This window comes from Glossina fuscipes, unplaced genomic scaffold (assembly GCF_014805625.2).
Source record: "Glossina fuscipes isolate IAEA_lab_2018 unplaced genomic scaffold, Yale_Gfus_2 197, whole genome shotgun sequence".
NCBI classification, from domain to species: domain Eukaryota; kingdom Metazoa; phylum Arthropoda; class Insecta; order Diptera; family Glossinidae; genus Glossina; species Glossina fuscipes.
In genome coordinates, this window is record NW_023998540.1 from 587,290 (window position 1) to 603,721 (window position 16,432).

General features: G+C 33.9%; 1 protein-coding gene across 2 annotated transcripts in view; it reads right to left on the bottom strand.

Annotated features, from left to right (window-relative positions):
• Positions 1–16,432, bottom strand: part of LOC119641961 (hemicentin-1) — a 257,082-nt gene that overhangs the window by 21,400 nt on the left and 219,250 nt on the right. For both annotated transcript variants that reach the window (XM_038040896.1, XM_038040897.1), the window contains 2 exons: positions 12,272–12,472; positions 12,056–12,177 (listed from right to left, as the gene is read on the bottom strand). In XM_038040896.1, coding sequence (XP_037896824.1) covers positions 12,056–12,177; positions 12,272–12,472 — 323 coding nt within the window. The remainder of the gene's footprint in view (positions 1–12,055; positions 12,178–12,271; positions 12,473–16,432) is intronic.

Below are 16,432 nucleotides of genomic sequence, written 5' to 3' on the forward strand. Positions count from 1 at the left end.
TATGCTTGTCTGCTTGTATTCGTAAGTAGATCATTTTGGTGCCATTTTGGCTTGGATGCAAATAGATCCAAAAACCTGCATATATTAAGTTTTGTTCCTCTCTTTCTTTTCTTTTTTTCTCCTTTTTTTTTTTTTTTTTTATTTTGCATATATGTAGTGTTGTATGATGTTAAAAGAAAGTTCTTGGATTGTGAAAATGCTGCCATGCAAATGTCTGCTTTTTACATGACATTGCAACCCAGTCATTCGCATTAATTACAATTTGGCAGCCAACCTAGTAAACAGGTTTACGTTTATATAAATGTGTGCAGAATATGGCTTCACAATGCATGTATATATGTGTATACATATACGTATAAGCAAGCGGTCTTCATCCATGTCAAGCGAGCAAAACTGGTCAACAAACCAGCAACACACTCACATTGCACGTGTCAAACACCAGCTACAGCATATGTACATAGGGTTAGCTGACTATGCTCCTTTTTCCATGACTTTCCATATGATACCGGCAAACATAAACGATCACCGTTCACGTGTACCCCACTCATTCACAAGTACATGGGGCGCGTAGGGACCTGCATGCAAGCGGAGAAATGCTTATCCTCTTACTAACTTTTTTACTCTCGTCTTATAACTCTTGTGTGTATGTGTACGATATTTAAGTAATGTTAGTGCTTAACGACTTAGTTACGAACAATGTCAAGCGGTGTCTTCAAACTGTCAACTCTTGTGTAGTGCTCAGCAAAATAACTTAACTAAGCAGAAAACATTTAAGAAATAACGTGCAATAGTAATAAAATTTTGTGTATAAAATTATTTTGAGAAATCGGCCTTAAGCCAGTAGCAAAGAACGGTATAAGAGATTCGACCAAAATTGATTGTTGCTCTTGTGCTTGGCTCCGGTTTATTATCATCATATACGCAATTCTCTTTTTTCGCCTTTTAAATTTACATATGCTTATGTAATTCTATCTATTGATTATCTAAAAAGTATTAAGCCTGCCAAATTGAAAAAATGAAAAAATTAGGAGTACATTTGTTGTTATTAGAACCGATGCATTTACTCACGCATACCCGTTTGTTTGATAGCCTTTACTGTCTTTTATTGCAATTTTGGTTTTCTGGGCTTCCGGATGCTCTGATCAAAGAATGCTTGCTTATGATGCCATAAGTCTATTTCGCATGAAGCCTAACTTAGAATGCCTAAAAGGTACAGCCCACAACCCGAAGAGGCGATATCTGGATTATTACACGACGGATGCATTAAAACTTTCCCTCATTTTGTTCTATAGCCATTGGCTCTATATATTCTATATATTTCAGTCTACTTTCCCGAGTTACCAGATACTTTAATTTGCTTTGCTTCATTTATCGATAACACAGGGCAGAGCCTAAGTGTAAGATGATGGTTAAGGAAAGCTTCCCGAAATTCAAAGCCCAGCTTTTCTCATCGCTAACACACCATTTGCCAGATATTGTCGGTTTATTCTCGAATTTTTTACCTCAAACTTATTATGCTTTAGTAAGCCCTGATAGGAATTTTTAGAGTCAGATTTATGAAGCATGTGGCGCGTCAGTAAAAGAACTTATAATAATTTTTGCTCACATAGAAGTCAATTCGTGCAAGACGCCCGGCATAAATTTGCACGGTGAGGTTGGCTTATATTGCAAAATTAGTTATATATCCGAAACAAAAAGCTCAAGACTTTTTTGATAAATTATAAAAATCTATATGAATCTTATATTTATAATGGTTATAAAAGTATTAGTGTGCGTATGTGTGTGTGTACACATATTTCCGTGCTTTACCACACCTTACATTCTTGTGCTTTAGTTTTTGTCGGTATTCAACTAAATGCGTATCCTTGGGGATCGCGTTAGTATTTGTATGTGTATGTACCCTATGACATATTGACTCAATTGACATTTTGGTACCAGTTCATTGATGACAGTGATTTAGTGGCGTAAGTATACGGTATTAGTTTACATTAAACTCAAAGTACATACACACGCTTCTATAAGAAATAAAAGCGAAAAGCATACACACACACACACATACACACGAACACGCCGAGATAAGTTTTAGTTAGATAGAAAGGGGCACGATACATATATATATATATATATATATATACATACATACATATGTATATATATATATAGAGAGAAAGAGAATTTCAACGGAAAGTACATTCCATCGCCTTCAAGCCTTTCATAAAGGTTATTGATCAAGTAGGTCAGTCGCAGCATTCTACTCTGTGCTATAGTTCAAATTGCATTCATATGTGTATGCATTTACGTTTACTAATGTATACATAAATATATATATATATATATGTGTGCATACACATCTGCGATACCTGACTTTTCGTTTGTGCATTTAATCGTTTACCAGTTGCTGTTCTCTTTTACTGTTTATGATGATTAAATGGAATCAGGCAAGCACACAAACATATACACATGGTCGTATGCATATATAGAGTACTTTATCATGCCATTTTCATCTTTACACGTCTGGGTTGTGAACAGAAATTTATGACTTTGGAAAATTGCAATGAAAGCGTAATTTTCTTGTTACGTTCTTTCTTTTTCTTTTTTTTTTGTTTTTTTTTTGTTCTTTTAGATGAAAGCGAGAAAATTCTTTTTTAACCTATAGAGATATATATATTGTAATGCAAGAATTCGATATAACGTTAAACTCTTTGGAGAATACTTTACTATTTAACGAGCTATTAGAAAACAATAAAATAAAACAATAAAATAATAGAAATACGGTTACGTGATGTGCATAAATTTTACAAAGATTTCCGGATTTTCCGAATAATTTCTTTTTGCCAACATTGAGAGAGGGAGAGATCGTTTAAATGTGAGCTTAGTTAGTTTACTCCTTAACAGATTCAACCCGAAATTTATTTATTTACTGTAAATTCGAAAGTTTCAACTTTTTAATTTTTTTCCATCTTTCTAGCAACATAGACGATACCGTGTCGAAAGAACGATATTAGCTTGGCAAAGATCCAATCATTGACTTATTTTCGCACTTCATCAGCATTTCGAAACCGCGTGCCAGGCAAGTCGTGCTGTATCGATTTGAACAAGTGGTAATCAAAAGGCGCTTTGTCGACTGAGTACGTTAGATGGGGCATTCGAGGTGCAACAGTGTATCCTGCACAAGCCTTGTAGAGTTTGGCCGAGCACTGTCATGCAAGAGGATAACTTTGCGTTTGCTGACAGCTATCATCCAATTCTTTTCAATTAACATCGGTAGACATCGGCAGTAACAGTTTCATTCGTTTTTAGCAGCTCGTAATTAACGACACCTCGCTGATCCCATCATATACACAGCAAATGTATGCGTGGTCATGAATATTCCGCTTCGATGTCGATATGGAGGATTCTCCTAGACTACCCTATGATTTTTAGCATTTGGAATTGTCTTAGTAAACCCATTTTTCTTCCCGCCAGTCACAGCAAACGCCACGAAAAGTCTTATTTTTTTCCCTAGCAAGCAATATAAACGCGGTTCGAAATGGCATTTGCTCTCAGTACGGTAGCCATTTTCCCTACCTTTGGATCTTTCCTATCGCATTTATTAATCTAGAAATAGTTTATTCATCAGTAACTAAGCTTTTTTATAGTTCTTTGAGAGTTGCAACTGGATTTTCGTTTAGCAACTTGTGCAACTCATGGCTTTCGAACTGTTTTCGTCTTCCCGATCGTTCTTTGTCATTGACATGAAAATCACGACTTTTAGACTGCTGAAACCAAACCAGACAATTGGAAAATGATGGACTTGCATCACTGTAAGTCTCTGAAAGGATTTCATGGCCTTCTGCAACAGATTTCTCCAAATCAAACAAGAAATGTCATGGACGTCAATTTTAAGCTTTCCATAACTAACATCCGCGTACACTAAATAACTCAATAATAGTAACTGGAAAATTATTATTTTAGGCAGAGAAAAGTCAAAATCATCAAAGTTAAACTTTATGTTCATTGGAACTTCCCATTAGTTTATTATGTTTGCCAGTATATTTCACTGATCAAAATACTTGCATGAACCCATTATTAAAATTTTATTTTGTATTTGAAGTTGATAGCTGATACTTTGATTAATATACGACTGTCCATAAAAGCTTTTATTAGACCGATTGATAAAGAAAGTGTGTTTGTATTCAACCTACAGCTCTTGAGATTTAAGAGATTTTTTCCTGAAATTTAGTACACCGACGTGCTTTGACCCGAGAACGAAAGCTATTGAAAATGATTCGGCTTGGACCACTTTTTCCGCCCACTCCTCATCTAATGGCTTATTTTGAAAAGTCGTTAAGTCGAGAAAAAATGCAATATTCAAAATTTCTCGATAAAACTCGCTATGTAACAGTACTTCGACATTCGAACTTGGTATGAAAAATTTGGTTCGGCAGAGGCAATTTTTTCGACCAGCTTCTCATCCTACAAAAACTAAGTCCCTATAAGATAAAAAGTACAATTTCCAATATTTCATGATGAAAATTAATTCGTAATAGTAGATTACCACAGAAGTCAATGTTACCGAATTTGAACCATATGAGTCTATTTTTTGGATGCCACCGCATATACTGGTTGTCAGGAAATGTAAACTCTTACATCGTAAAGAAGCGTAATTGTTTAAATTTGATGATGAAAATCCGTTCCCACATAAATGGGACGAAGTGGATCAAAGTGTCGAACCACATTTCTTGCATTCCACTCCACATAAAGTTTCTCACGAAAGGTAAGCCCTTTAGAAAAAGGTTTAGTTTTCAATATTTTATCTTGAAAATTTGTCCATAGTAATAATTTAGCAAAAATATTAACGGTAGGGTATTTGGTTCACATAGATACATTCTCTAAACCCTAGCGTGCATAGTGGTTATCGTGAATAGCAAGCTCTTATATGGGGAGAAAGTCTATTTTCTTGTTTTTACGCCGGAGTCTGAAAAATAATAAAATTGTTCATAAGTTTGCAAAATTTGGATCACACCATGTGTTGCCTTGGGCTCCTTCCAATATGCAGGCTTTCACGAAAAGTATGTTTTTGCTTGGAAACAATGTGTAACTGGCGGTGTGTTATAGCCAATATAATTGCACAAAGCGAAGTGGGGTAGGGTGTCTAATGATCGGTTATGTCCTTACTCTTTTGATTTTTAGAAAACGGTAATCACTTGTTTACATTTACCAAACATGTATGTATTGAGTTATTAAAGTTTTAAAATAAGAAATCATTCGTATTTCAGTTAATCCCTTCTGTTCCTATTCTGTTTAGAAGGACTGATAATGAAGAATGCAGTCTTACATTAATTAGCTTGATCGGCGGAGGAACAATACCTTTATGCTTTTCAATAGCGGGGCATTACTTGTATTAGCTCTGTGTGCGTAAATAAATCCACGATTAGATGTGTGCCCAGTTTTTGTGCACAAGTCCACTCTACACCAAGTTGTAACAATACAAGTTATCATTGGTGTGCCAGGAAAAATTCAGATAAGTAAGAGAATCTTAGACTGAATCTTTAATACTCGACACTTAAGCTAATGCATAAATATTGCAGACCATTGCCCTAATTGTGAAGCGACCGACCGACAAATTCGACACCACATACATATGCAGATTGTATGGCGTTTCCTTTGCATAACTTTGAATGTTTCATATGAATAGCCACATTTAATGCATATCTACACTGGTAGTTGTAGAGATTTATTTTATTGGTGAACTAATCGAAGATGTAATTTACTTTCCCATCGATAGCGTTAAACATTGTACTTTATTATGCTTAGTTCAAGTATAAATTTCCAAGGAACAGGTAAAATGCAAAGCTAAACATAAAAGAGTCACAATTTTTTTCTCGTTTGGTATTTAATGCAAATCTTAGCAAACAACACATTTGGAAAATACACAACTCGTAAGGGAGAGACTATAAAGCTTGCATAAGTTTTTAATTAATAAACAGAATTCATTGCAAAACAAAAAAGAGAATTTTCGTTTAATCCGAATGAAGGAAAATGAAATTGCATCATGGCTATGCATTGGAAATATTATTCGTTTACTTAAGGAGAATGCATTGATAACATATTTAGTTCAAAAGTATAATTTGCCCAGTGAAGAACTACATCATTAAAAACCTTTTAAAAATCTATATCAATCTCTTTAATAGTCAAAATACATAATACTTGTTAAGGTCGAATAATTGCTTCGAACAATTTTATAACGCAGTCTAGAATAACTTTTACAAGCAGTCAAAGCTTAAAATAGGTAAAAATTCATTTTGATCCAGGGATAACATATAACATATTTGTTAAAGCTTTCAGTTTACTTTCATTCACTTTTAATATCGAAACTTTAAAAATGGTTGATTGTCTGGAATGCTGTTTATAACATTGTGTGAGGACCAAAGTGCCAGTGTCATTTTGGTCTCACACCTTGAATGTGTTGGTCATAGACCAAATATTATATTGGCCTCCTTTAGAGATACTTTATTTCCATATCTTCAACCTTAAATTTTTCCCCATTACAAATACGGTAACTAGTGTGTATTCCTTATTATAAATATTGTATTTTTCCTTGTTCTAGATAGAATACTTTTCCTTATTACTTTACTCTTAATGTATAGCTACGTATGTACATATTGCATTATATATGAGTATATAGGTAAAGATTATAACCTATTATATTCTATTAGCATTAGGGTTTCAATAGAGTCGATAAAGTCGTCAGGGATAGCCTGAGTATAGGATGTTATACGACTGGACTTAAAACCGAAAGGGGTTATCATATTCGAAACCAGGTCGGCTGTTTTCAAATTTGATTACGAGACCATTGATAACGCTGATCTTGACAAGAAGGTATAGAGCAAATAGCGACCGCATTTCCTCTTTCTCTTTTCTGATAGCCACCTTGCTGAGAAGTTACGTTTTAAGGAATCCGGAGGAATCTGTAATCTATGCAATAGAGGAGCCATCCTGATAAGAAAAGGTGAAAGTAGGAGATCTAGACTGGGGTGACTGTGACGTTTGACTGTAGGATGAACGGTCTATGGAAGAACAGTGTAGAGTCTAGGAGATGCACTCTTCGTCTGTAGGAAGGGTAAGCTACTTAGTTAAGGCAAGATACGATATAAATCTTGTAACTTTTAATCCGATCTAATTAAATAAATATTGAGATAGTCTTTCAGGAATTATATGTTTCATTTGTCTAAATTTTCCCGAATAGGAGAGAGACCGCGAAGTAAGTAAATTTAGCGTAGTACTAACGGCTGAACGCCTGGGTAGTCCAACGAGCTAAAGGCAGCAAATTTATCAGACAGAAGAATACCTATACAGACGAGGGATTTTTAGTCTTTACAATTGATAATCTCGTATAACCTATCTGCTTGCTTTCGCAAATTAATTATGAAAGTGCTGTTATGCAACTATTATCCAATTACTTATTTATATTTCTATTGGCTAGTGTTCGAGGGAACCTGGCTGCTGTGATAATTTCCCAAGAAACGTGCCACCCATACAGCAAACATCAAGTTAATTTCTTTTCTTCATTTCGCATCCATTTCTATGTATTGTTATTTAATACGTGAATAACTGAAACATCTGTGAATCCATCGATTTGAAAAACGATACTTTAAATTATATTTTCCCGGGTATACGTCGTAATATTTGCCCTTTCGGTTTTTCAACTTGATGATGTATACCTTTTAACGAAGTCGCAGCACTTGCCTTAAACAGTTGGAAGATAGTGACAGCTCGTTTTAAATCATTGAAACCAAAGAGTAAAGTAATGCAGAAAATTAAATCAAGTGATATTGAATATTATTTTGAATAAATTTAGATAAAATCTTTTATTAGGATAAACCTATATTCGTTGAATTAATTATGGTATCATTTTTAATTAATTTTTCAATAGTAAAAACTATTTTTCCTGTTGCAGTCAGCTATGGGAGATTCGCAAATTATGGCATGCAGAAATTTATCTCAAAGAAGTAAGGGCACAATTGGAAGGTTCTGATAGAGATATGGACTTAATGCCCATTTCAGGCCCAGGCCAACGGTAAGAATAGCTTCAAAACTGCTGTGTGTACAAACTACAATAGTGTGTCCTGTGAATCGCACTGAAGAACCCACGCAAACATGCAAGATTAATGAATTCTTTAATGCGGTATTAATTTCTTAAGTCGTAAATGCAAATTTGATATTAACTTTAGGTTCATCTCCGCCACCGATGTGGAGAAATACTGAAGAAGTACAAAATTAGAAAGCCTACAGATGCATTGCGATAGTTAAGAGCAAATCAATGAAAGATTAACATAGGGGCATAAAATTTACCAGGTGCACAACTGGGTCAAGAGACGCATCCTAGTAAAGAAGGACGCAAGTAGTCCTACCCGGTAATAAATAGTTTACAAGGTGCACAGACGCATTCGGGATTTCAAGAGCACAAAGGGATTTATGCGGGAGCGCAAGGTTTACTGCGCCCACAGATTCAAGTATAATGCTTGACTTCTCAGGGATGAATAAACTACTTGGTCCATTCCACTTGGTCCATTCAAGTATTTAAGAACACACGCTGCCTTATCAGGGTGCAAATAGTCTATTAGGCTCGCAGACGTACTCAGGTATTTCCGAACGTGCGTCCCTGTATTCGACAGCACCAACTGTTAGATTCCTAGGGGTATGAATCATAATATTTAACGAGTTTATTAACTAACTATACCTTAAAATACTAGAAAAAAAAATTTATCCTGAAAAATATTAAAAAGCAGAAGCCATTCTTTTAAATCGTCTTCAAAGTAAATAAATAACTGTAGTCTATATTCTGGAAGAAAAAAATGTAGATTCGTGTTATTCTACCCCTTTTGAAATTAAGGTAATAACATATATATGCTTTTTAAAGAATAAAGAATAAAAATGATTTCTGAAAACAATTAGGTAAACTTTCTAAATACGTACATATGTGGTTGTTTATCTTGATTAAAATCCTAAAGTGTGTAGTAAATAAAAGAACAAAACATGTCCGAGAAAATTATTACTATGCAGACAAATGTGTATATGTAGATAAACATCAGGTGTTGACAGACGGATTGAGGACATCAGAGCTTACACACGCATACGCATACGCATACGCATACGCATACATATACATACATATATATATATATATATGTATGTATATATATCTATACATATGCATGCATATACATACATTTAGATACACGCAAATATATACATTTATATATATATATATATATATAAACATAAGACAATGTTTCCAAAACACACATACAAATAATCATTGAGTAGAACGTATACAAGAATCCTAACACTGAATGCTAACTGAATAATTGTTGTGAGATATATAAAATTACTTTAACAAACATATGAACACAATCGAGTTATATGTAAGTAGTGCATAGATGTGTAATGCGTAGAAATCGCAATTTCACATATATACATACAGACAATAGACACCAAAGCTAGAGTATCTTTAGCTTTGTTGCATATACGTTTAATAATAACCTTTGTTTGCCGAGTAAAGAAGGATCACCGTAATGATATACAACAATAGTCCCTTTGTACTCAGCTGAACGTATAGCATGTTATTACCATTCACTTATATAATCGTCATACATACGCACCATATTTCATATATGTATATATATATATATATGTATATATAAGAGTAGGGATTTTTCAATCGATTTACATATGTATTACTGTTATTCGTGCAGTGGGATAGTGAATTAAAGTGATTTTTCGAGGTAATTTAGAATGTGCTTCAATAATTGGTCTCGAAGGTTTCACAACTCGTTTAACACACTCGTATAATTTCTGCGACAGTTTAATCCTTCAATAGAAATATTAACCACGGCATTGTCGAGAAGCATCTGAAGAAGCACTAAAGGTACTCTTAAGGAGCAGCCTTTTGTTAACGCCTACGCAATTTACCTACAATATATATATATATAGACATGTGTGCGTGTTTTTGCACTTACATAAGCATACCCTTGCAATTACTATTGCATAAATTCGTATGTTTATATGCACGTAATTGCTATTAAAGGCCATTTGGAAAGCCGTAAAGCACGAAATTATGCTTGTAATACTCCAAGAGATCAATACGAATAATGCAATATTATTATAGTTAGTACGTATACGTAAGAAAATAAAGAGCCCATTCCGCTAGGTTGATTACATAGCCAAAGCTTTTGTTCGAAATCCTATCACACAACCAACACCACCATTGAATTGAAATTTCATCCATCCTTGTAGTTGCGTCATAAGCTCTTTAGGAATTTTATATTGTTCGCATACACAAATGAGAAAAATCTGTTCGTGTCTAAAGGTATTTTTTCTCCTTTTAAACAGTTCGATTCAAAGACTTTTAAAATTGCCGGAAATTCTTCGATAAACGAAAACAAATTTTAGATGAAATAAACTAATAAGTTCTTCTTCAAGAGATGTGGACGGTGCTCCAAAGTTTATGCAATAGAAAATGCGGTGAGAAAACGGAAGGCAGAGGATGATGCAGAAAAACGAGATAATTTTGATTTGATGGACGTTTCGCATTACTTAGTCTATTACATCTCAACGCTTCTTCTGGTGAGACCTCCATGTAGGAAGCTTTAAAGGATAGTTCATATATATAAATATATGTATGAAGAATAAGTATTATGTTTAGAAAAAGCGTCTTTTATTTTTCTTGAAAAATATATATTTACTCATAACTATCTATTTTGTACCCCTCAAAGTATTCCCCCTTATGTACAATATACTTGTGCCAGCGCTTTTTCCAATGCTCGATATAGTTTTTTTGGTATGGCCTTTAGTTCTTTGAGCAATGCGGTCTTTATCTCGTTCATGGAAAAAAATCGCAGGGGTCTAGGAAAAACTACGACAAAACAATAGCTGGGGCATTATCTTCGTGCAACATCCGTGACTGATTCTTCCACAACTCAAGACGTTTTTTTTTTTCATATTGCTGGCGTATAACTTCAAAGACCTTATTGGCCGTACGAACTTCCGGCAAGAAGTCGCGTGAACTTGCATGATGGAATCGAAGAAAACAGTGAGCAAGATCTTTATCTTTGATCAAACTTGATGTGCTTCTTCCAGTCTTGGCTCTTGTAGCCGTTACTATTGGGATGGTTGGAGTTTGCTTGTCCATATTTCGCCACCAGTTATGACGCTTTTTAACAAATCTGGATCATTGTTGCCGCCATAGTTCCTGAGCTATGTTCATAGATTGATTCTTTTGGTCAAAATAGAGCAATTTCGGTACAAGCTTCGTTACTACACGTTACATGTTCAGGACATCCAACAAAAAATGCGCGGCATGAACCAACCGTCAGCATCCTCAGGAACTACTGCAATAGTGGATTCGACGATTCGACGATTTTCCTTAACAATATTCTTGGCTGTTTCAACGTCGGTACAACTGACAAACCTATATTCAGCTCAAAGAAGATTGACCAAATGCCACAATTTTAAGTGATGTTGGGCGTTTTACTTCATTTCTCACAAAGAAAGCACATCAAACTACGTCCAATTTCTATTTGTCAAAAAAGAAAAAAAAAAAACTAAAAATGTAAAATGGCTGATAAAGTCAACATACGTTGGGGACATGTGTGCCCACATAAGGAAAAATGAAAATTCGAATATCGATAGTTTACATAGGTCACGAAATTTGAAAAGTCACCTTTTTTTTGAACACATCACGCATAAGAAAACAAAGATATAAAATTGACTTAAGTTTCAAACTCTCGCTGGGACAATACAAATTTCATCAGATTCAGAAAGAAACGATTTGCCAAAGAAATGTTGTCTCATCATATTCATTCCTTGGCATGGGGGGGGGGATGTTTTGGTTTACTTTGCAATATGCCATCGCGAATTGAAAGCCGCATGGCTTGGAAATTCCAGAGACGCGAGTGGGAATTCAATAGGCAACGGAAATAATGCAACGGATTGAATATTCAAAGAGAACTAAATCGTATCTTTAATAAGATAATTAATTAACTTATTGAAAAGAAGCTCTTCTAGAACAAACCTTTTTCGTCCAGTATATCGAAGGCACCGGATTTCCGGAGCCTTTACACTCCAGTGTAACGGGGCCACCTTTTCGAGCTTGTAATTGACCAGAGGTGGGAGTAGCTCTTACGCTAGGTGGCACTAAAATAATTATAAAAATAAAAATTTGTTTATATCTAAAAAATTTCATAAATTTAAATAAAGCAGTAAATGAGATATTGGCAAATTCACTTACCTAAAATTTCGACGGTATGTACTTGATCACGATTTATTTTATCACTTATTTGACATACATAGTCGCCGGCGTCTTGTGGCTCTAGATCCGATATTTCCAAATTGTAGCCATCTATCAGTCTTATGCGTTCATCTCTTGTCACCATTATGTTCGAGGCTGTCAGCACATTAATACCACGACGCCACAATAGCACAAAATTGCCTAAAAATTTGTAATAATATGTTGAAGAATTGTAATATCTGTTAGAAAATTAAATGAAAAATTGTTTAATATAAGATTTTCAATATAATGAGATGATTGTTAAGTCGAAGGCTAAGAAAATTCATATTCCTTTCGAGGTCGAAGATGGAATTATATACCAGATAAGTCCAAGATTATGAAATGTAGATTTTGTCAAGTGAAGAGAGCGAGAGAGAGACAGATGGTAGGAGGAGGAAAGAATATTTCGGTACAAGCTAACCTTAAAACTTTCTTGATAAGACTCGTAAACGTTAGGCGTACCGGTTAAAGGGCTCGATAATTATCTCTAGATAGAGGTAAGGCCGCTTTAGAAAGCCATGCAGCGACTTTGCCGTTGTGGTCTTATTTAAGACTTGAAGTCTATTCATTTCTTTGTATTACTGCCCTTCCTCTTTTATCATCAAAATCGAAAACAGTCGCGGCATCTAAGAAATGAAAAGAAACAAAAGTGCCTACTCAGTAATAACGATCAAAGCCTCGTCTTATCTTTCAAATAGAGTTGTCCTTTGATTTATAAACCTTTAGAACATTTATATATATTTCCGTCCTGATTAATACACGATAGGCAAGGGTTTTGGATTTAGGAAGGAAAGACTTCCGAATAGTTGACACTGAGCATATCCCTCCTCTGATGAACAATCTGTTGCAAGGTGTTTGGATGGTTTCAAAGTGTGCATAACAAATTTATTTTTGCAGCAGGTCGGTATCCCAGGATATGATCGATTGATTGTCTTCGATAAAAAACATATCTTTGCAAGTTTACTTACACATAAAGTCTGTACCATTAATCTTTAACGGGTCGAAGGTTACTTTGACTTGAAAATTTATCAAAAGATCAAAATTTTTGCCCCAATGTGCGCTACTTTAGATCGAGTAAATGATAGATTAATGCTGCATTAATCCACTAAGGGTTGACAACATACTCTCAAGATAAGTCAATAAGGACTTCGTACTGCATGGCAGTAATGGCGTCGAAGGCAGCTCGACGCGCTTCGAAGTGCTTTGAAAATTAGCTAAGATTAAGGCTTAGGGAAGCAAACTTTTCGTTCTTTTGCAATTACAATGGGAAGAAAAAATTCTAGCTGATATTAAGGAGATTCCACTGTAAAGAATTTTTTTTTATTTTCTAACTAAAAAATGCTTAAAGTTTTCATTTGGAATCGTATGCATATAAGAAGAGAATCGATTTATAAAATATTTTCTTATATATAATTTTCCACTTTTGGAATTTTTATTTAAAGTTTTACATATTTTTTTGTTTAAAAGTTAAAATGTGTTTTTCAGGTATTTTCCTTCGTTTCTTTTTCTATCTCTCCCTCTTTCACTCTCTTTCTCTCTCTCTCTCTCTCTCTCTCTCTGCCTCTCTCTGTTTGGCTAGTTGTGTGTGCTATATATTTTATTAAAATTTCAAATGAACGTGTGGTTTTGTTTCGTACTGAATGAAACATTTGTTGCATTTGTCGTTTCCTGAAGAAAAAGCATAAATACCGAATAAAAAATTTAAAAAAAGAAAAAAAAAAAAATCTTATATATAAACTATTTTTACTCGTTCAAGTTATTCAGTTGTTATATTTTAGTTTGTGCATGTATTTATGGTTTTTCTATTTTTTTTTTTTTTGTTTTTTTTTGGATTCTTGTTGTTGCGCATACATATTTATAACCACCACAAGGGGCATATTAGATATGTCAAATGCTTGCAGCAGACAAAAATAAAAAAAAAAGCCGTGATCATGGACTGTATGTACACTTGTACGATCAGAGTGAAAAGGCGGAGGTCCTTTACCGGCTAAGGCATATTCATGTCCGTCCATGGCAAGTTGTTTACAATAACATTCCCTGTTACATTTACAGCATTTTTATGTCGGGTGCAAAAGCAGAATAAAGAATTCTTACGCTTGCATAGCAGGTTACTGTCATCGATTTTCCTATATAACAAACGGCGAGTTTTATCTCTTCTTGTAAAATAAGCAGAAGCAGAAAAGTCTGTACACTAATTATGCCATGCGATGCTAATGCTTGTTTAGCTTGCATGTTATTGTTAACAACTTAGCTAGAGGTAGGTCTTCTGAGATTCGGTGTAAGTGCACAGTATAATAAGGGTTTGCTCGTTTTATTTTATTATTATTATTATTTTTATTTTTTCATATTTTTTTTTGTTTTTTGTTTGTTAAAACCATATATAATTTTATATTGTGTTCTTGTGCAAATTTTTGCAATTTTATATTGAAAACTCTTGTTTTGTGTATTGTACTATGTTCTGTTGCCTTTTTCTTTAGGCACCTTATAAAAGTTTTGTGTGTGGTGTTTACGTTTTTGTGAATCTGAATATATGGATCAATGTATATATATATATATATATATATATAGTAGTGTAGTTTTATTGAATATTTTGAATTTTGCTTTTTTTTTTTTTGTTTGTTTTGTGTTTTTGTGCATTTCATGTGAACAAGTGATTTTATTTCATTTAAGTTTTTGGTAAACATATATATAGGTTTGAAAAATAGTGTTTTTCTATGTCAACAGGAAGTGTTTTGCTGTAGAAAGTTTTAAGCATGAAATTGATTTTATATTTTAAATAAAAGCAGAAAAAGCATTAAACGCTCGAGGACGAATAATGAATACCCATCAATTAAAGGAAGTTCAATACGTTACCATAACAAAGCAAAGAAAATGTTATAAGACTTTATGAATAAAAAAGTAAAATAAAACTTGAGCTGAAATGGTGCTTGTAGTAGAAAATTTTCATAAGCTTTACTATATGTGCGTACATTTATGTATATATATATATATATATATACATATATATAAATATATATATATATAAATATGTGTGCTTATGTTTGTGTTGGCTTTCGAGTACCTAAAAAACCTATACATACACTAGAAGAACTGTACTTTCAGCTATTTTTCGATTGTAATCGTAAACTCAAAGCGTACTGCACTAGCTCAAGATATTTCCCTACCATATACATGAGTAAATGTTTGGATAGACAAATGATATTAACTTAAAATGTTAGGCTCCTCAAGTGTAAAAGAATACATGCACACTTAAAAGATTTTTTTGTTATACATTACAATGAATTGCCGACGGAAGGGCAAACTTTCGGTACTTGCTTACGTTTTGTAAAGTGCATTGAAAACTATCGGTTAAGCTCTAGAAGGATTAGCATACGTGTATACATACCCATTTTTGCGGTTGTAGATAGTCGAAAAATTGTTTATTTAGAAAGAAAACCTAGTCTTTAAAGAAAGACTGTTCAGATTGTTTCATAAGAATGACGAGAAATAGTAGGTACGGCGAGTATTTCATTGCATTCGAAATGGCCAGAGTCTTCAATTAATAATATTTTTTTGCTTAGAATGAGGAATTGAAACGAATTAATCACGTAAAAAATCATGCACATGAATAAATAAATAAATGGATGGATAGTATTCTTCAAGGATTGTTCAAGCAAACGGAGTTCACATAAATTCGATAATTTTCAACAATTATCCATTTACTCATTGCGGGGAATTATTTATTATGATACTATATGAGCGTGTCCAAAGTGAAAGGCCTAGAACAAAAAATGAAAGGCACTGGCGGTGTAGTTTTACTTTTTTTTTTCTACATGTATCCACTTTCAAATCGAAATTTGATATATATATATATTACTGGCGTTTTACTAATCCTGCTTGATCACCTCTAGCTCTCTAGAGATTCCTAGAATGACTGCCAAAAGAAAGAAACTGACCTCTGTAGTGTGTGCAAGATTCCACTTATTCATATGCGAACATGCTTTTCCGCTCTTCCTTTCCTCTGTACTTAATCCTGCCCGATTACAAAAAAAAAAGAAGATATTTGTACCATCGTTAGTGCGTACAATCCTCTACATATGTATACAGATTTTTTATGCACCTTAGAAAATCTCGAATTTTACA